Here is a 17,075-nt window from a genome sequence, read left to right as displayed (position 1 = left end):
GTCTGGCTGCTTGAGGAGGACAGGGAAAGCGGAGAAGAAGTCCTCAACAAAGGGCTGTTCAGGACACTCAGAGGGGCCATTGTTGTAGCTGAGGACTGCCAAGGGCTTTGGTTTCTCAGACTCTGGTGACCTCAACTCGAGGCAGGAAATATAAATTACACAGTGACCTAGTAAAGGGGCGCCTACACATCACCCTTGTGAGAGGCTTCCTGTAATAATCACAGGGAACACTTGCACAGCCCTTGTGATGTTCCAGGTCCTGTCCCAGGCATTTATATCTCTATTAACTTTTTAAACCCCTACTAACTCTATGAGGCAAATGCTATGAAACAGGCCTGGCCAATCAGAGCACAGAATTAATCTGCAATGGAGATGTGACCCAAGTCTGGCCAATCAGACATGGTGATTGGTTTGGGGTCAAAGAGTGACCCAGCCTGGGCCAGCTGGAGCCAGTCTCTGCTCCTGGGCTTGAACCACTGGGAGAAAGATGCTCCCTTCAGTGAGAGCTGCTAGGCTGGTGGAATTTGCATGCGGAGCTGCCAGGAGCTACCTTTCTCCCAACACAGAGGAAAGCAGAGCCAGGGGGGCGTTAACATTCTTGACAACATGGAAGCCCCTGGATCCAGCTATGCTTATGCTGGATTTTAGTTAAAGGGGCAACACATCCCTTTTCTGGCATAAACCAGTTTGAGTTGGGTTTCCTGTTACTTGCAGACAAAAAGTGTGAATGGTTCAAGTGGCTGGGACTGAGAAGTCACTTGGGGCCCGGAGGAGGAAAGTGGCCCGATGCAGGGATGACTTACAGCGCTCACTCAGCATGAAGCGGGCGACCCCTTCCAGGGTTAGGTCGTCCAGCAGACGCTCCTTCTGGGTGCCCAGGCCCAGCGTTTGGGAGAAGAAATTCCGCAGAAAGTCCACTGGCCAAAAGGAAAGCAGCTGCTGGGCGGGCATTCAGCAGGGGAGGCCCTGAGGGCCTCTGCCCCAGTCCAGGGACCCCCTGTCTAGGCACTAGCACTGAACCCATTATTCCCTGTCTTGAATGTCACCCCTGGAGGTGAGAGGTATCACCCAGACCCGGGCCCTAAACCACCCTCCCCGCTCAACGCTCCCAGGATCAGACTCTCGAGGAAGATACTTACTCTCTGCTTCTCCGCCAGCCGCTCCTCCCTCAGTGTCTGAATCTGAGTCCTGGAAGGGGTGGGGGTGGGGTGGCCAGGCCCAAGAAGGGTTAGGGAGTGGGGGGTGGGGGTGACACCGCAGTTTTGGAAAAAGGCTCTAGATGGGAGGTGGGGCAGAGGAAGTGAAGGACAGTGGAGGGACAGCTCTGGGGGCTGGTGGGTGGTGGGCTCTGGACAGGCTGCCTACAGGGACCTGGCCTGCTCTTCCCAAGGAGCATAATCTCGTGTGAGTGACTCTGCTTTTCTGAGCCTGGGTGCTCCTCCTCCTGGAGACCAGCTCAGAGGGCACCCCTCAGGGGGCTACTGAGAGATGAAATGAGTTAAACTCTGCGAGGTGCTCCGAACAGCACCTAGAGGGGGAAGTGCTCAGGGAGTGCTGGCTACTGCCATTTCACATGCCATGTCCACATCCTCCACTTGTATCTCTTCTTGTCCCCTGTAGCATGGACCTGCCACCCCTTCCTGGCGCCCCTGCAGCCCTCCTCACTAAAGTCACTGCGTAATGATGAAACAACGCCAATGAAGACACCCAGGTCCTCGCCCGGTAGCTGGAACCCCCAGATACTGCCTTCCGACCTCAACTCCTCCCATTGGCCAGGCTCCCAAACTGCAGGTCTGGGGACTCTGTCCAGAGCCCTCCCTGCTCTCCCTCCTCACCTTCCCTGGGCTAGCTGCCTCATCCATGCCAATGGCCTTGGCCCAGTCGCTGATGATGCCACCTCTCTGGCCCCAGACCCAGGATTCCCATGACCTCCTAGATGCTCTCCCCTAAGGGACCCCAGGCCCCTCACTCCCACTGTGTCCCAACCTGGCCTCAGCATCTCCCCCATCCTGCTCCCCATCCCTTCTCAGTGTGGCCGCCATCTCCCAGTCTGCCAGACGCGTCCCTCCTCCCTCCCCTGTCCTCCCACCATGATTTGACCCCTCCCCAGGGCTCCACTTGGTCCAGCCTGTCCTCTTCCCCAGGGGCTATCAGCCTCAGCCTCCACCTCCCAACTACTCCACTGTCCTCCACGTGGTGGCCTGTCAGGCCCGCCTATGCCCCTCCACTTCACAGGCCCTTCCTTTTGGCATCTCCAGTCTAATCATCAATCATGAACATCTATAGGGTCCACATGAGGTCAGCTCCACCAAGACAGGGGTTTTCTGTGTTCAGCACCCAGAATAGGGTCTGGCACCTGGCAGGAGCTCCAGAACTATCCACCACTGAACGAATGAATAGCTGCTGTGTGCTAGGCCAGGGCTGGGCCCTGCAACAGATCTCGTAAAAACACAGTTCTGACCAACTCACTATCCTGCTTTAAACCCTTCCAACAATCCCTCTTCCCCATCACTCACTATCTTGTTTCAAGTCTTTTTGAATAGGAACCTCCCTTCCAAATGTATTTAAAAATTTGTATTGCATTTTAGATTGCCTAAGCTTTGCAAAAAGTCTGTTAGACAATGTATAACTTGGGGCACCTGCTTCGTAATCCCTCCCCTAAGCCCTGTCAAGATAACCATTATTATTAACACTACAATGGTAATTAATCCAGTTTTTCTCTGCATATAAAATCCATTATTTTTCTAGAAATGGCTCATGCCATAGTACAATGTTGCATCTTGCATCTTCCACAGAACACGATATTATAGACCCACCTCGTTCGTTTAAGAAGCTGCACAGTGTTATGTTGTAAGGAGGCCTCATAGTTCATTTAACTTATCTATTGACAGCCACTTGGGTTGTGTCCAGTTTTGTCCCATTATGGACAATGCTGCAATTTACATCCTCGAATCTCTCTGGAACCAAGGATCCTTTTTAACGTTAACTCTTTTTCTCTGACAGTGGTCCTGCTTTGCAAGACGGGCGAGGGAGAAGCCTGGTCCTGAGAGAAAGCTCTCGTACCCTCTGCCCTGCACCTGTGAGGTGCTGTAATCACAGCTTCTGCATTACCTACATAGGAACAGCGCTCTCGTGGCTGTGTGTTGGGGGCGGGGGCGTGGGGAGCGGCGTTCTTTCAGGCCACAGACAGTGAAGCTCTGTGGAAAGACTTGAAGGCCCTGACTAGCCCGTGGGAGCAACTTGGCCTAAGCGGGAGCTGGAAGTGCTGCGGGGACCTTCAGGACTCTGGAAGGCAGCCTGTCTACCCCTCCTCGAAATATCTGGAAGGCAGTGTGCCGGGTGCTATGGGTTGCAAACCCTTCCCGCTCTTCTAGCCGAGGGACAGAGGACAGTATGCTTAACAACTCTGCCTCAAATTCCTCATCTGTAAAATGACCGCAGTAGGCCTTGACCTCAGCAGGGATGCTAGGAAGATGAAATGAGATGTGGCCCACAAAGCACTAAGCAGAGCGGCCAGCTGAAGTAAGTACTCAATAAATGCTAACCATGCATGTAATCAGCTGACCACCCCCGGCCTACTGAACACATCATGCTCTTCCATGCTCCCAGGCCTTTGCACTAGCTGTACCCTCCGCATGGGACACCATTTCTCACCGTGCCTAAGAAAATTCTAAGTTACTCAGCACATACTACAATGTGTCTGTACCTCAATCTGACTCTTAGACCAGTCTGGATTCCTCCAGGAGATGTACTGGCTAAAATCGTTGGGCTCTCACAGTGCCCTGGGCTACTTTCATAATCACCCTGTAGGGTCATTTTCTAGTCACCTGTCTATGAAATCCGTAAGTTCAAGGACCAAATCGGATGCCTGTCTCTTCCGGGACCAGCATAAAGGAGGTTCAGAAGGGATTGCGGGGTGGGGTGGGGGGCAATGAGAGAGGAAAGTTCGGGAGGGCAGGCCTAGGGTTGAGGCTGCACACCCTTCTCTGACAGTCCCAGAATCCACCATTCCCCAGGAGGCTGAACTGGGAGGTGGGGTGAAGGACTGGGGCAGTGAGCCAAGGGCCCTGGGTTAACTCTTCCCTCTGTCCCCTCCCCCCTGGGGAGTGGGGTGTGGGAACCAGTCCACTCTCTCCTTCCCTCCACCCTTCCCCCATCTCACCTGAGCCTCCTGCACCTTCCCTGCCTGGGTCTCCAGAGGGTCAGAGGCTGGGGGAGGAGGGGGAGCAGATGTGGTTACAGTGGGGGGAATGGTTAAGGGGTTATGAAGGGCTTCAAAGCATGGGGTGGGGGGGTAAGAAGACGCACCAACCTAGTTACAACAGGGTAGGGGTTGTGGCAAAAATAGAGTAAAGAGAGGGGAGGGATGGGGAAGAGAAGACTGGAGAGTGCTGGGAAGAGAGGTGGTCGGTGAGGGACAAAGGGGATGGGGAAGGGAAGGTTTAGGAGAAAGAGAAAAGATACAGGGCATTGAGGAAGCCTTAGGAGGAGTTAGGAAGGACATTGTGAGTGTGTACTGAAGGGTAATATTTACAAGCAGAGGTAAGTTTGGAAAGGAAGAGAAAAGAGATACTCGGACAGGAGGTGGGTGTTGGAGAGGAGATGCGGTGGGCATGGTATGTTTAGGAGAGACACAGAAACTAGAGGGACGAGATAAGCAGGGACACCAGGGGTCCCCTAGCATCCAACAGTTCCCCCTAACAACCAGGTATACCCTTAGCAACCGGGACCGCGGCAATCTAAGTCCTTAGCAACGGGGGTCCTTGGCAACCCAGGTTCGAGAAACACGCGATCATTAGTAACTCGGGAGACATAGCAAACGAACCCTTAAAACCTCGCGACCCAGAAACCCACAAACCTAGCAATACGGGTCACTTAGCAACGGCCCCCCGAACCTCACTCTTCCCCATGCAGCGCCTACGTCCGGACTCACCACACCCGCCCTCGGGCCCCGGGGCCTGCAGCCCTCAGCCAGGCCCCGGCGCGGCCCGATCCTCCCACCGAGGCCCCGACTCACGGTCCGGCTCGGCCATGGGCGCGGGGCGGGGGCCCTCAGGGCTGTCACCGACGGGGCTGTCACCGACGGCTCTGTCCCGTGACGGCACCGGAAACAGGAGGGGGCAGAGATAGGCAGAGAACTACAACTCCCAGCAGTCTTTGCGGCCGCACACACGCTTTCGCACACCCCCGCGCGGGCCCCTTTTAGGTAAGGAAAGCAGGGGAGAGCCGGACTACGAATCCCGAAATGCCCAGCGTTGGAAGCCATGTTGGTAAAGGGCGCCCGGAAAATGTGAGAACGGGCAGAGAGCTGAAGCCCATCTGAATACTATGATTGGTCACGGTGTGATAGGGGGCGGAGAGTGAGCGATTTATCCCACTCTGATTGGATGAGTCAGGGGGCGTATTGGGGAATTCCCCCAGGGCGGAAGCGCCAGAGCTCAAGGCAGAGCCCAGCAAAAGGCGGGCGGCCGCGGGGGCCCCTGAGGCTTCGGGGGCTATGGCCGGGGTTGCGTGCTTGGGGAAAGCTGCGGATGCCGATGAGTGGTGCGACAGCGGCCTGGGCTCTCTGGGTCCGGATGCAGCGGCCCCCGGAGGACCGGGATTGGGAGCGGAGCTGGGCCCGGGGTTGTCGTGGGCGCCCCTCGTCTTCGGCTACGTCACTGAGGATGGGGACACGTGAGTGAACCTTGGGCTGCCAAACCGGGCCCTAGGATACGACATTTGATTCTCTGTTATTCTCTGATCCCGAATTCCCAACCTCTCCTGAATCTGACTTCCGATGTTTGACTTCTTGACCTCTAACGCGCAAGACTTAACCTTTAATAAAACCAATTTACTATCCAACTTTTTTCCTAACCCAATAATTTCTGACCTCCTTTCTTGAACTCTGATTCTCAGAGTTCCACATCCCTATCCATTGATCTTCAAACTCGATTTGATATTCCTGATCCCAGTCCTGAGACCTTTATTAGAATTGTAGCTCAAGCCCTTTCCTTCTGACCTCTAACCTCCGCAAATATGGTCTTTGATCCTTAGCTCCTTATTTATGAGAGTTAGATCTTGATTTCCGAAATAATACTTGGTCTTTGACTCTAAGATCCCACCTTCTGTACACTGATCTTCGCATCTTACATTCAAAGAGAAAATGTAAATTCCATGATAAGCAGGGATTCATCTGTTAAACAAATACTTATCGAAACACTACCACCGTCACTGGCTGTTTTGGATGCTGGTGATGAAGCAGTGAAGAAAACAAATCTATGGCCTATGGAGTGTACATTCAGAGGAGGGAGTATATAGACAGAAAGACCAACAAAGACAGAAAGGAAGGGAGGGGAAAAAAGAAAGGAAGGAAAAAAGAGAGAGAGAAAAGAGGGAAGAGAGAAATAAAGAACGAACGAAAGAAAAAGAGACAGAAAGACAAAGAAAGAAAAGAGAAAAGAAAGACAGGAAGAAACAAAGACAGAAAAATGAAAAAATATATATATATATAAAAGAAAACAAATGGTATGCCATAAGGTAGTAAGTTCTGTGGAGAAAAAGCAAGCAGAAAAATGAGACAAGAAGATTGGGGAGGGCAGTCAGGGAGAAAGAACAACTTTGGAAAGCCCTAAGTGAGGGATTGTACCTGGGATTTTTGTGTGTTGTGTTTTCTGCTGTATCCCCTGTGACTCAACAGCGCCTGACCCATAGATGGCACTCAATAAACATTGGTCTCAAAGAACCCACTTTACTTCATTAATTCCCTCCCCTCCCTCCGCAACCACTTTCTATTCTATTGATCTCTGTTCTCATTTCCATTATTTTCTTGCTTCAGCTTACTTTGGGTTTAATTCTTTTTCTAGATTCTTAAGGTGGAAGTTGAGGTAGGACACTGATTTGTGACTTTTCTTCTCTTATAGGTTGTGTGCTATAAATTTCACCAAGAACTGCTTTAGCAGTATCTCACAAATTTTGATGTGTTGTTATTTTCATTCAGTTTAAGATACTTTATACTATCTCTTACGATTTCTTCTTTGGCTGGTGGATTATTTAGAAGTTTGTTATTTAGTTTCCAGATATTTGGAAACATTCTTTTGTTGCTTTTTAATTTAATTCCATTGTGGACCGAGAACATACTTTGTAAGAGTTGAATCCTTTTACATTTTTTAGACTTGTTTCATGATCCAGAATATTTTGTGTGCACTTGAAAAGAGTATGGATTCTGCTGTTGTTCGGTGTAGTCAATTAGAGGTTGTATTGGTTTATAGTGTTGTTTTGGTCCACTATATCCTTCCTCATGATTTCTGTCTACTTGTTCTATCAATTACTGAGAGAGAGGTATTGAAATCTCCAATAATAATTGTGGATTTGTCTGTTTCTCCTTGTAGTTCTGTCAGGTTTTCCTTCATGTCCTCTTGTGTCATTGACCTCTCTGTCATTATGAAACGAGCTCTCTTATCCCTGGTAGTATTCCTTGCTCTGAAATCTACTTTGATATTAAAATACTCCCTCCCGTTTTCCTTTGACTGACTGGTGGTCACAGGATAAAGCTTATTCCACCCTTTATTTTGAACCTATTTTTTAATATTTATGTTTCAAGAGTGTTTCTTGTAGGCACATAGTTGGGTTTTGCTTTTTTAGCCAACCTGACAATTTCTGCGTTTTAATTAGAGTGTTTAGACAATTTGCATTTAATTATTGACATGGTTATGTTTAGGTTTATCATCTTGTTATTGGTTTTCTACTTATCTCTTCTTTGTTTCCCTTCTCTTTTTCTGCCGTCTTCTGGAACCAGTACATTTTGTCCCATTTCTTTTGTTGGCTTAATTGCTTTAACTTTTTGTTTCTTTACTTCAGTGGTTGCTCTGAAAGACGGGCAAGGCAAACTCTGGCCTTCAGGCAGAACCCAGCCAGCCACCTGCTTTTGTGCAGCTGTGAGCTAAGAACGTTTTTCAGACTTTTAAATGGTTGGGAAAAAAAAGACGACTTTTGTGGTCAGTGAAAATTATATGAGATTCCAATTTCAGACTCCATAAATAAAGTTCTGTGGAATACAGCCCTGATCATTTGTTTCCATATTGCCGGCGGCTGCTTCCACACCACAGCAGAGTTGAGTAGGTAAAAGAGAGACCACGTGATCCCCAAAGCCTAAAATATTTATCTGGCCCTAGACAGAAAGTGTTTGCTGACTCCTGCTTTAGAGTTTATAGTGTACAACTTTAACCTTCAAGTGATATTATTCCACTTCTCATGGAGTGAAAGAACCTTAGAATAGTTTATTTCTCTATGTCCCCTCCCAGCCAAAGCTTCTTACACATGTGCTGTAAACTCCACAACATTGTTATTATTATGATTAAACAGTCAATTACTTTTTAAAAATTATCTTCTAAAGAGACTTACATGATAAGAAAAAAATCATGTTTACCCATAGCGTTACTATTTTCAGCCTTCTCTGGCCCTTCGTATAGATCCATAATTCAATTTGATATCATTTTCCTTTTGTTTGCAGGTTTCCTTTAAGGTTCCTTGTTGGTGCTGGTCTGCTGGTGGGGTGTTCTTTTGGCTTCTGTGTATCTGAAAACATATATCTGTTTAATGTCTTCATTTTTGAAAGCTACTTTTGTTAGGTTAAGGAATTCTAGTTTGACAGTCATTGTCTGAGTAGTTTAAGATGTCGCGCCATTGTGTGTGTGGTTGGTTGGTTTGTTTTGCATTATTCTCTAGGCAAAATCTGTCCTCCTTATTTCTACTCCTCCATACTGAAAGTATCTTTTTCTCTGGCTGCTTTTAAGATTTGGTCTTTATCATTGGTTTTGAACAGATTCTTTTGTGATGGGCCTTACTGTAGTTTTCTTCATAGTTCCTGTTCTTGGCAGTCATTCAGCCTCTTAGATCTATAGGTGTAGAGTTTTCAGCATTATTTCTTTAGATGCTTTTTCTATGCCCCTCTTCTTTTGGGGACATTGTCCCAAGCTCACTGATGCTCTTTGCATTTTTAAATATTCTCTTCATGTTTCATTCTAGAGAGTTTCTGTCATTAAGTCTTCAAATTCATTAACCTTTTTTTCTGTGATGTTAACCTGTTGTTAATCCTGTCTGGTGTGTTTTTCATTTCAGATGCTGAAGTTTTTACCTCTGAGTTCAACTGGACTCTTTTTCTTTTATCATCCATGTCTCTACTTAACGTTTGGGATGTATGAGATACAGTTATTCTTATTTGCTAATTTTAACATCTGGGTCATTTCTGAGTTAATTCAGTTGATTGATTATTCTCATTACCATCATGTTTCCCTCCTTCTTTGCCTGCCTGGTAATCTTTGATTAGATGCCAGACATTGTGGATTTTACTTTGTTAGGCTGCCGAGTGTTACGTTCCTATAAATATTCTTGAGTATGGTTCTGGGACGCAATTAAATTACTTGTTAGTAGTTTGATCCTTTTGGGTTTTGCTTTTATGATTTGTTAGTTGGGTCCTGAGTAGTGTCCCATGTAGAGCTCGTTATTCACCACTACTGAGGTAAGACCTTCCAGAGTATTCTACCTGATGTCCTGTGAGTGGTGGGTTTTTCCTAGTCTGGCTAGTGGGAGCACACACTATTCCTGGCCCTGTGTGAGTGATGGACACATTTCTCTAACCCTTTCGGATGTTTTTTTTCCCACCCCAGACCGGGGTAGTTTCCTCACACCCATGCCCTGATCAGTAGTCTCCTAAATACTTGAGAGGCCCCTCTGTGGATCTCCAGGGTCTCTCCCCTTGCAGCTCTCCTCTCAGGTCCTCTGTCCTAGTAGCCACCCGGCTACCCCCATACTCAGCTCCGCCTCCTCACCTCAGGCAATGTGCCGAGCCCTGCCTGGGTTCCCCCTCCTGAGCCCTGCCTGGGTTCCCCCTCTCTGCGCTGTGGCTTGGAAACTCTCAAGACAGTAAGCTGTGGCAGTCAGTCGAAGGGCTCACCTCATTGGTTTCCTGTCTCTCACTGTCGTCATTGCATGACGTCCAGTATCTTGGAAACTGTTGTTTCACATACTCCGTTTTGTCTGATTTGTTGGTTAATTCAGATGGGAGGGAAACCTGGTCCATGTTACTTCATCTTGAGAGGAAGTAGGAGTCCTACTTAAGAACATTAATTAAACGAAGTTGCTGAATTAACTCTGACCTGATCCTCTCAGATTCCTGACAACTAGTTCCAGAACTGTGGTCGCAATGCCTAGCACACAGTAGTTACGCCATGTTTGTTGAGTGAATAAATGCCAGAGTACTTGACTCTGCCTTCTGACCCCTGTCCTTGTCCTCAGGGCACTGCACTTAGCTGTGATTCATCAGCATGAGCCCTTCCTGGATTTCCTCCTCAGCTTTGCAGCTGGAACAGAATACCTAGACCTGCAGAACGACCTCGGCCAGGTGAGCAGCTGGGGGAGGGTATAGGGCCTGGGGGTCAGGATTCTCAGTACAGCCCCTAACCTGCCCTCTGCTCCTGCAGACAGCCCTACACCTGGCAGCCATCCTAGGGGAGGCATCCACAGTGGAGAAGTTGTATGCGGCAGGCGCTGGGTTGCACGTGGCAGAGCGTGGGGGCCACACGGCGCTGCACCTGGCCTGCCGTGTGGGAGCACACACCTGCGCTCGTGTGCTGCTCCAGTCCCGCCCCCAGCGCCCTAGGGGAGCCCCCAATACCTACCTCGCTCAGGGCCCTGACCACGCTCCTGACACCGACCACACCCCTGTTGCCTTGTACCTCGAATCCGACCTGGGGAAGGAAGAGGATGAGAACGAGGAGGACTGGAAGCTGCAGCTGGAGGCTGAAAACTATGAGGGTGAGGGTCCACAGGCACGGAGACCAGCCTGGCTCCCTGGCAGGGCGAGAGCACCTGGCTCTGGGCTCAGCTCTTTTTTTTACCCAGCCCCGTGGGGAATAATACCGAGGCTTCAGGGGCCCAGGCGCTGAGACCAAAGACTTCCACTCAGGCCCCAGGCTGTTGAGAGTTGCCTATGTGGGACCCAGGACCCCCACTTGGAGGCCCCAGACCACTTGGAACCCACAGGTCTAGAACTACTAGGTTAGATCCAGTTATTGGACTCAGTCTCCCCAGCCGGAAGGCACAACGCACCTTGGACGCACCCCTCCCCCAACCATAGGTCTCAGCCCACTCAGGATGAGGGAACTCAAGGCCCAGACCCTCTGTGAGACTCTGGCAGCCCAGGTTCCCAGAGACTGACATCAGGGTTCAGGGATAGCCCTCCTCAGCTAGGCCTCATGGGAAGAAAAGACCCTGTCCACCCAGGGCCTCGCATCTGAATGTCAGCTCCCCAACCTCTAAGTCCGAGTACCTGGTACCAGGCCCCTCCACAGAGGGACTAAGGTCATCTAGGACCCAGTGTTCAGGGTTTATTCCACCTCCAAGGTCACAGGCCCTTCGGCTACTCAGGACCCAGGAATTTGGGGTCCAGGTTCTTTGTGAAGTAAGACTGGAGACTCGGGTTTCCTTGCCCCAAGACCCAGGGCTCCTGTCCTCAGCCCCAGGCTCTTCGGCCATAGGCCTTGGACATCCCACGACCTAGCCATGGGCACCGCCGGCAAGCTCCAGTCCACCTGAGACTTAGGCATTTGTGACGCAGGTGCCCCTTTGACATGTCCAGGAATTCAGGAGCCAAACCCCAAAGTCAGTCATCCTCAGGCCACGAAGCCCTTCCCAGGATCATGACATCGGGGACCCATGGCCCTTACCGCCTCCCCATCGTCTGACACTAGTCACTGTTCCCCAGGCCACACCCCACTCCATGTGGCTGTCATCCACAAAGACGCGGAGATGGTCCGACTACTGCGGAAGGCTGGAGCTGACCTCAACAAACCTGTGAGCTGCCCTAGGGGGACGGCGTGGCAGGGCTTGGTTGTCCCCGGAGTGGGCCGGGTCTCCTCTGACCGCTCTGCTGCACCCTCCAGGAGCCCACGTGCGGCCGGAGCCCCCTGCACTTGGCGGTAGAGGCCCAAGCGCCCGATGTGCTGGAGCTTCTTCTGAAGGCAGGTGCCGACCCCGCTGCCCGCATGTACGGTGGCCGCACCCCACTGGGCAGTGCCACGCTCCGGCCCAACCCTATCCTCGCTCGCCTCCTCCGTGCACACGGAGCCCCTGAGCCCGAGGACGAGGACGACAAGCCTGGCCCCTGCAGCAGCAGTAGTGACAGCGACAGCGGGGACGAGGCCGTGAGTCAGGAGGACAGACTGGGCAGTCCAGCTGGGGGGTCAGGGTAGATGGACAGGCAAGGGGGAGAGAAATTAGGCAGCACATTGAGCCTGACCTCGGGCTGCTGCGATTACAGAACTAAGGCGGGAGAGCAAGCAGTGCAAGTGACCTGGACAGGGGTGGTGGGGGTTGCTCAGGCTGTGTGATGAGAAACGCAGGCGGCGGTAGGGGGAGAACTCAGGCAGAGGTAGAGCCCTCCGTCATGGTGACTGGTAAATAGGCAGCAGTGAGTGGGCAGCAGTGTGCGGAGCGATTTCGTGGAGCAAGAGTTGGAGAACTCAGGCTGTGGGAAGATGAATTCAGGCTGTGGGCAGCAGTGACTCGAACACTGGCAGCAGTGGGCAGGAACCTGAGCCAGCGGAGAGGGGGTTTCTTTGGAGAACCTACAGCAGGGACACTACCGTGGGCAGGCACCATGTTGAATGGTGGAGGCTGAGGAAGTCGGGTAAAGGCAGAGGGAAGGGGCGGAGGAGGGACACCCTAAGGGCTGTGGCTGCTGAAGGACTGGAGAAGCAACCAGGCTGGAGCCCAAACAGCAGCCGTGGGAGAACAGGTCACCCTGAAAATGGTGGGTGGAGAACGAGGAGCGGGGAAGTTGAACTCGGGCTTCAAGGCAAGACTCAGTTCTTAGGGTGGGTGGGAGGACTCGGGCAGCAGGCAGGGTGGCAGCCGCCTGAGCCCCTCTACCTGGCCCCCTCTGCCCCCAGGATGAATATGACGACATCGTGGTCCACCGTGGCCGGAGCCCACACCGGCTACCTCCTACCCCAGCCTCAAAACCTCCCCCTGGCGACCCCGTCTGACTTAATTGTTAATAGAATTTCCAATTTAATAAAATCCCAGTCCTGACACCCAGTGACTAGACTGATGGTTGCCTTCCCAGTCCTCCAGTTTATTCCCGGGCCTCATCCCTCCAGAATCCAGTGCTACACAGGAGCCATGGTGGTTTTCTTTGTGCTTTATTCACTCGGAAGGGTTGGGGTGGGTTGTCTGGGGGGCGGGCTATTTCCTGAGCCCGGCCCTTCTACCCAGCACAGACCGGCCCTCAGGCCTGGTTCCAGGGCGCACCCTTCTCCCCACTCCTGCGGCTGGGGAGTGGAGAAGGATGCGAGGCGAGGTGGGGGCTTTGGGAGTCAACAGGCCTGAGCCACAGGGTGTCTGGAGGGAGGAGGCCCCGGCGTCAGCGCTCCCTCCTGAGCTCCGCCCCCAGCATCTCCGCGGCCTTCTTCAGCTCCTCTCTCACGTGCTCCAGCCGCTCCACATCCTGCTCCTGGCGGGATCAGAAATGGGGTGATCAGCGCCCACCTTCAAAGGCAGGCTACCTCAGTGCTCATCCGTGTCAGCTCGCACAATGGCAGCCAGAGTAGTCCTTCTGCTCATCGTGGGCTGTGAGGATGACCACAGTGGTTGCCACAACCCCGGAAGAGTTACGTTGGCCAACACGACCAGCTGCGAGGTCTGTGGTGACTGCCAAGGCCAACAGCAGCAGACACAGGACCAGCAGAGGTGCCCAACTTGGATGCCATGACCCATTTGTAAAGTGACGGTCATTTTGGTTACTGTCACCAATCATGGATACATCTTACTTTCCGTGACCCAGCAATAGTGTCCATCTGCAGCCCAGTGAACCAGGCGCAGCAGCCATTTTTTTTGTGCTCAGTTTGCGCGTCAGGAACTAGCAATGGTGGCTTACTCAGATGCCTCTGTGCGCTAATGTGGCCATCTGGGTTACGGCAATCTCAGAACAGAAGCGTCGCTGGTCAGGGAGAGGCTTTGCATGTTGCTGCCTAGTCCCTGTGTCCGTCCTGGTCACTGTGACCCGTTCCTGGTGGATCTTGCTGTCTATGGCCCAACGCCGGTAGCTGTTTCATAGTTACTCCACTGACGCTTGGTCCGTCCCCTCCTCACTGCCCCCCCACTCACCTCCCTTTCCGAAGCGTCTTCCTTCTCCTGCGTGGGCTCCGTTTCTGGCTGGCGGAGGTGGTGGCGGTGCAGCGAGGTCTCATGCCCCTCTCTTCCCCCGCTCTCCGCCCCCTGCCACAGGCTGCGGGCCCCGCCCAGCACCTGCATGGCTGTCTCCTCGTCCCTGGCCTGCTCTGCCACCTGCTTCTGTGGGCGCCCTCCACCTTCTAGGCGCTGCTTCCACAGGCCCTCGAAGGTCTCCATGGGCCCTTTCTTCTTCTTTTCCTCCTCCTCGTGGTCGTCCCCCTGGCAGAGCCGGCTGTGGAGCTGCTCGTGGATGGCCTGTTCCCGCACCTCGGACTCATGGGTCCTCTCCTCGGCCGTCTCCTCTTCCTCGTCCCTCACCTCCTGGCTGGACCTCATCTTCCCAGCCTCCCGCTTCTTGAAATCCCCAACCAGCAGGCCTTTCTCGTTGGTGGACGCACTGCCGTAGGGCTCTGTCTTACACATCTCTGGTGGAGAGAGAAAGGTTGTTCTCTGTGCAGCCAGCTGGGAAACACCTCGAGGAGTTTTGGGGCCCACTTGACCTCCCGTGGCGGCACTGTCCGGAACTGGGAGAGGTGGGTCAGGTGCCCGGGAGTCTCTGCCCCTGTCCTGTACCTGCAGGGAGCCCCAAGGCTGGGCTGGGGGCCAGGCTGGACGCTGGGCAGTGCCACACCAGCCCAGGCAAGGGGACTCCGGGACGAAAGGAGACGACACCTCCTTTCCAGGCAGCCCTGCACAGAATCCCAGGTGCAGTGGGGGCTCCCGGAGGAACTGGGGCCCGGGCCCTCCTTACCTTTGTGGAGGACAGCCATGCAGGGGCCTCGCGGGGCCTGGCCCAGCGTCAGCACTTCTGTGACCACCTCTGCCAGGCAGCGGGTCAGCTGGGGGCGAAGGGTCAGAGGTGAGGTCGAGGGCAGGGCAGATGGGAGTAAGGAGCGCAGTTGGGCAGTTGGAGGGTGGGAGGGGCGAGGATCGTGGAGGAAGCTGGGCAGGAAGGGCCATGGCTCCAGGGAGATGACGCAGGGCCAGGGGTTCACACTCCTCACCTCCTCCTTGGAGGGTCTCTGCGCCAAGGGAACAGCGATGGCTGTGGAGGAAGGAAGTGAAAGCTGGGCTTGGGTGCGCCATGCGCTGTCCTCGGCGCTGATCCCAGCTCCAGGGGCGCCCCGGTACTCACAGTCCCCACCGCAGCCCACCTTTCAGGTGCACCGTCCCCACCTGTAAGCTCTGCCTGTGAAGTCTCTAACTCGCCCCTGCTGGGTGCACCATCCCAGCCCCCAGTCACCCGAGTCCCTGCTCACCAGGCTGGCTGCTGAGGTACCCCCTCCCCCGGCACTCACCTGCCCCCAGCAGCGGGAACAGCAGCGGGGACAGTGGCAGCAACGGCAGCATGGCGGCGGCCCTGCGGTGCTGCATGGTGGCGTCTGGACCAGGGTCCTCAGCACCGTGAGGCCAGAGCAGCATCTTATAACCTGCTCCGGTGGCCCCGCAAGGGAGAAAGTGACGTCGCCACCGCCTCCTCCATGCCCAAGGCAGGGCAACAGCTGCAGGTCTCTGACCTGAGACCCTCAATTATTCATGGGGACACACACCCTGCACAGCTCCCCGCCCTCCCCTCCTGCTTCCCGCACCTGAGCACCAGCATTGGGGGAGGGAGCGGGCCCCCACGGAAGCACACCTGACGAGCTTAAGGCCTCACTGGGAGGCCGACCAGATGAGAATCTAGCAGCAGCCATGTAAATGGACTAAACAGACCGACCCCAGGCAATTCCTACCCTCGCCCGGTTTCCTCATCTGGAGAGTGGGTCGCACGGCCGATTCCCTCAGAGGTTGAGGGGATCAGTGGAGCCTGATCCCCAGCTCCACTGCTACCAGCCCTGCAGCCCTGGGACAGTCGCTTAACTTCTCTGATCCTGTTTCTTCATTTGCGCAATAGGGTCTGTGCGACCTGCTCCACAGGCGAGGAGGCTCCACGGTGAGGATTGAGCAAATTAACCTGTGAGCAAACTCAGGCAGTACCGGGCACTGGGAACTGCACACGTCCAAGCACCTTCATGCCAGGAATTTTTATTGAGCACCTACTATAAAAGTCCAGCCCTCCTCTAAATCCAGGGGCTGCACGGGTGAGGACCTGGCAAACTGCCCTGCCCTCTTGGACATTTGTGAAGGGGGAGACAGACAATATGGGAATAAACACACGCCATGTGAGAAAGAGGGAAGTGACTGGTGTGTCACATGCTTGCGCATGTAGATACTGAGTGCTGGGGTTTGACTTTGGCCACGGTTGTCAGGAGTCGTCTCTGAGGAGCTGACGCTTGGGCGAAGGCCTGAGTGACAAAAGGAAGGCAATCGCGTAAGTTCCAGGGGGAGAGGGCCCCGGGAGGCGGGGCGGGCGAGTGCAAAGGCCTAGGTTGGGAATGAGTTTGCAGAGTTGGAACAGCAAGGCAGGTTGGGGGTGGCCAGAGGACAAGAGGCAGATCACATGGGGCCTTGTGGATTATGGTGACAATTCTGTCTTTTCCCAAATGAGAAGGAGCCATGGGAGGGCTCTGAGCAGGGGGACGTGCCCTGACGCAGGTGTTCACAGGGTCCCTCTGGCTGCGTGTGGGAACAGGGAGCAGACAGACAGCAAAAAGGCTGTGTGACTCTCCAAATGGGATATAATGGTGGAGAGGACCAGGGAGGAACCCAAGACAGAGCAAGGGCAGGTTCTGGAAACACTTCGAAGGTGGGGCTGCCAGGGTCTGCTGACTGAATGGATGTGGATGTGGGAGGAGTCAAGAATGACTCGCAGGGCCGTGGCCTGAGGGGCTGGGAAAATGCCCACGTGCTGAGATGTGCTCTAGGGGTTGCTGGACACTTCCGCCCATAGTCCCTTTGATGATTCAGTACCTCTGAGCAATGCC

General features: G+C 53.4%; 3 protein-coding genes across 6 annotated transcripts in view; 1 reads left to right on the top strand and 2 right to left on the bottom strand.

Annotated features, from left to right (window-relative positions):
• The window catches only part of SIRT2 (sirtuin 2), a 16,857-nt gene extending 11,570 nt beyond the window's left edge, over positions 1-5,287 (bottom strand). For 2 of the 4 annotated variants that reach the window (XM_006911698.3, XM_025046644.1), the window contains exons 1-3: positions 5,018-5,287; positions 1,140-1,188; positions 804-917 (exon numbers count right to left, since the gene is read on the bottom strand). In XM_006911698.3, coding sequence (XP_006911760.2) covers positions 804-917; positions 1,140-1,188; positions 5,018-5,266 — 412 coding nt within the window. In that variant the 5' untranslated portion in view covers positions 5,267-5,287. Of the gene's footprint in view, positions 1-803; positions 918-1,139; positions 1,189-4,162; positions 4,210-5,017 lie in introns of all 4 variants that reach the window. The other 2 variants (XM_006911697.3, XM_015589212.2) reach the window with 2 other exon arrangements.
• A 112-nt stretch (positions 5,288-5,399) lies between these two features.
• On the top strand, positions 5,400-13,078 carry NFKBIB (NFKB inhibitor beta). Its single transcript, XM_006911696.3, has 6 exons — positions 5,400-5,676; positions 10,276-10,381; positions 10,461-10,794; positions 11,744-11,832; positions 11,922-12,182; positions 12,930-13,078. The coding sequence occupies exons 1-6, from the start codon at positions 5,498-5,500 to the stop codon at positions 13,023-13,025; spliced, it is 1,065 nt and encodes a 354-aa protein (XP_006911758.1). The 5' UTR covers positions 5,400-5,497; the 3' UTR covers positions 13,026-13,078.
• Positions 13,079-13,165: 87 nt separating this feature from the next.
• Positions 13,166-17,069, bottom strand: CCER2 (coiled-coil glutamate rich protein 2). The gene is made up of 5 exons (XM_006911737.3): positions 15,510-17,069; positions 15,216-15,256; positions 14,963-15,050; positions 14,146-14,636; positions 13,166-13,492 (listed from the first exon to the last, which is right to left on the bottom strand). The coding sequence occupies exons 1-5, from the start codon at positions 15,631-15,633 to the stop codon at positions 13,403-13,405; spliced, it is 834 nt and encodes a 277-aa protein (XP_006911799.2). The 5' UTR covers positions 15,634-17,069; the 3' UTR covers positions 13,166-13,402.
• Positions 17,070-17,075: the final 6 nt, after the last annotated feature.

Source organism: Pteropus alecto, unplaced genomic scaffold (genome assembly GCF_000325575.1).
Source record: "Pteropus alecto unplaced genomic scaffold, ASM32557v1 scaffold314, whole genome shotgun sequence".
Lineage (NCBI taxonomy): Eukaryota > Metazoa > Chordata > Mammalia > Chiroptera > Pteropodidae > Pteropus > Pteropus alecto.
The sequence above is the reverse complement of the archived record's forward strand: the minus strand, read 5'-3'. Positions and strand labels throughout refer to the sequence as shown.

Coding starts and splice junctions, on each gene's coding strand:
- NFKBIB (XM_006911696.3), top strand. CDS start 5,498: ATGGCCGGGGTTGCGTGCTTGGGGAAAGCTGCGGATGCCGATGAGTGG. Junction 10,382..10,460: donor TGCAGAACGACCTCGGCCAG/GTGAGCAGCTGG, acceptor CTGCTCCTGCAG/ACAGCCCTACACCTGGCAGC. Junction 12,183..12,929: donor GCGACAGCGGGGACGAGGCC/GTGAGTCAGGAG, acceptor CTCTGCCCCCAG/GATGAATATGACGACATCGT.
- CCER2 (XM_006911737.3), bottom strand. CDS start 15,633: ATGCTGCTCTGGCCTCACGGTGCTGAGGACCCTGGTCCAGACGCCACC. Junction 15,257..15,509: donor GTTCCCGCTGCTGGGGGCAG/GTGAGTGCCGGG, acceptor CTTCCTCCACAG/CCATCGCTGTTCCCTTGGCG. Junction 14,637..14,962: donor CATGGCTGTCCTCCACAAAG/GTAAGGAGGGCC, acceptor TCTCTCCACCAG/AGATGTGTAAGACAGAGCCC.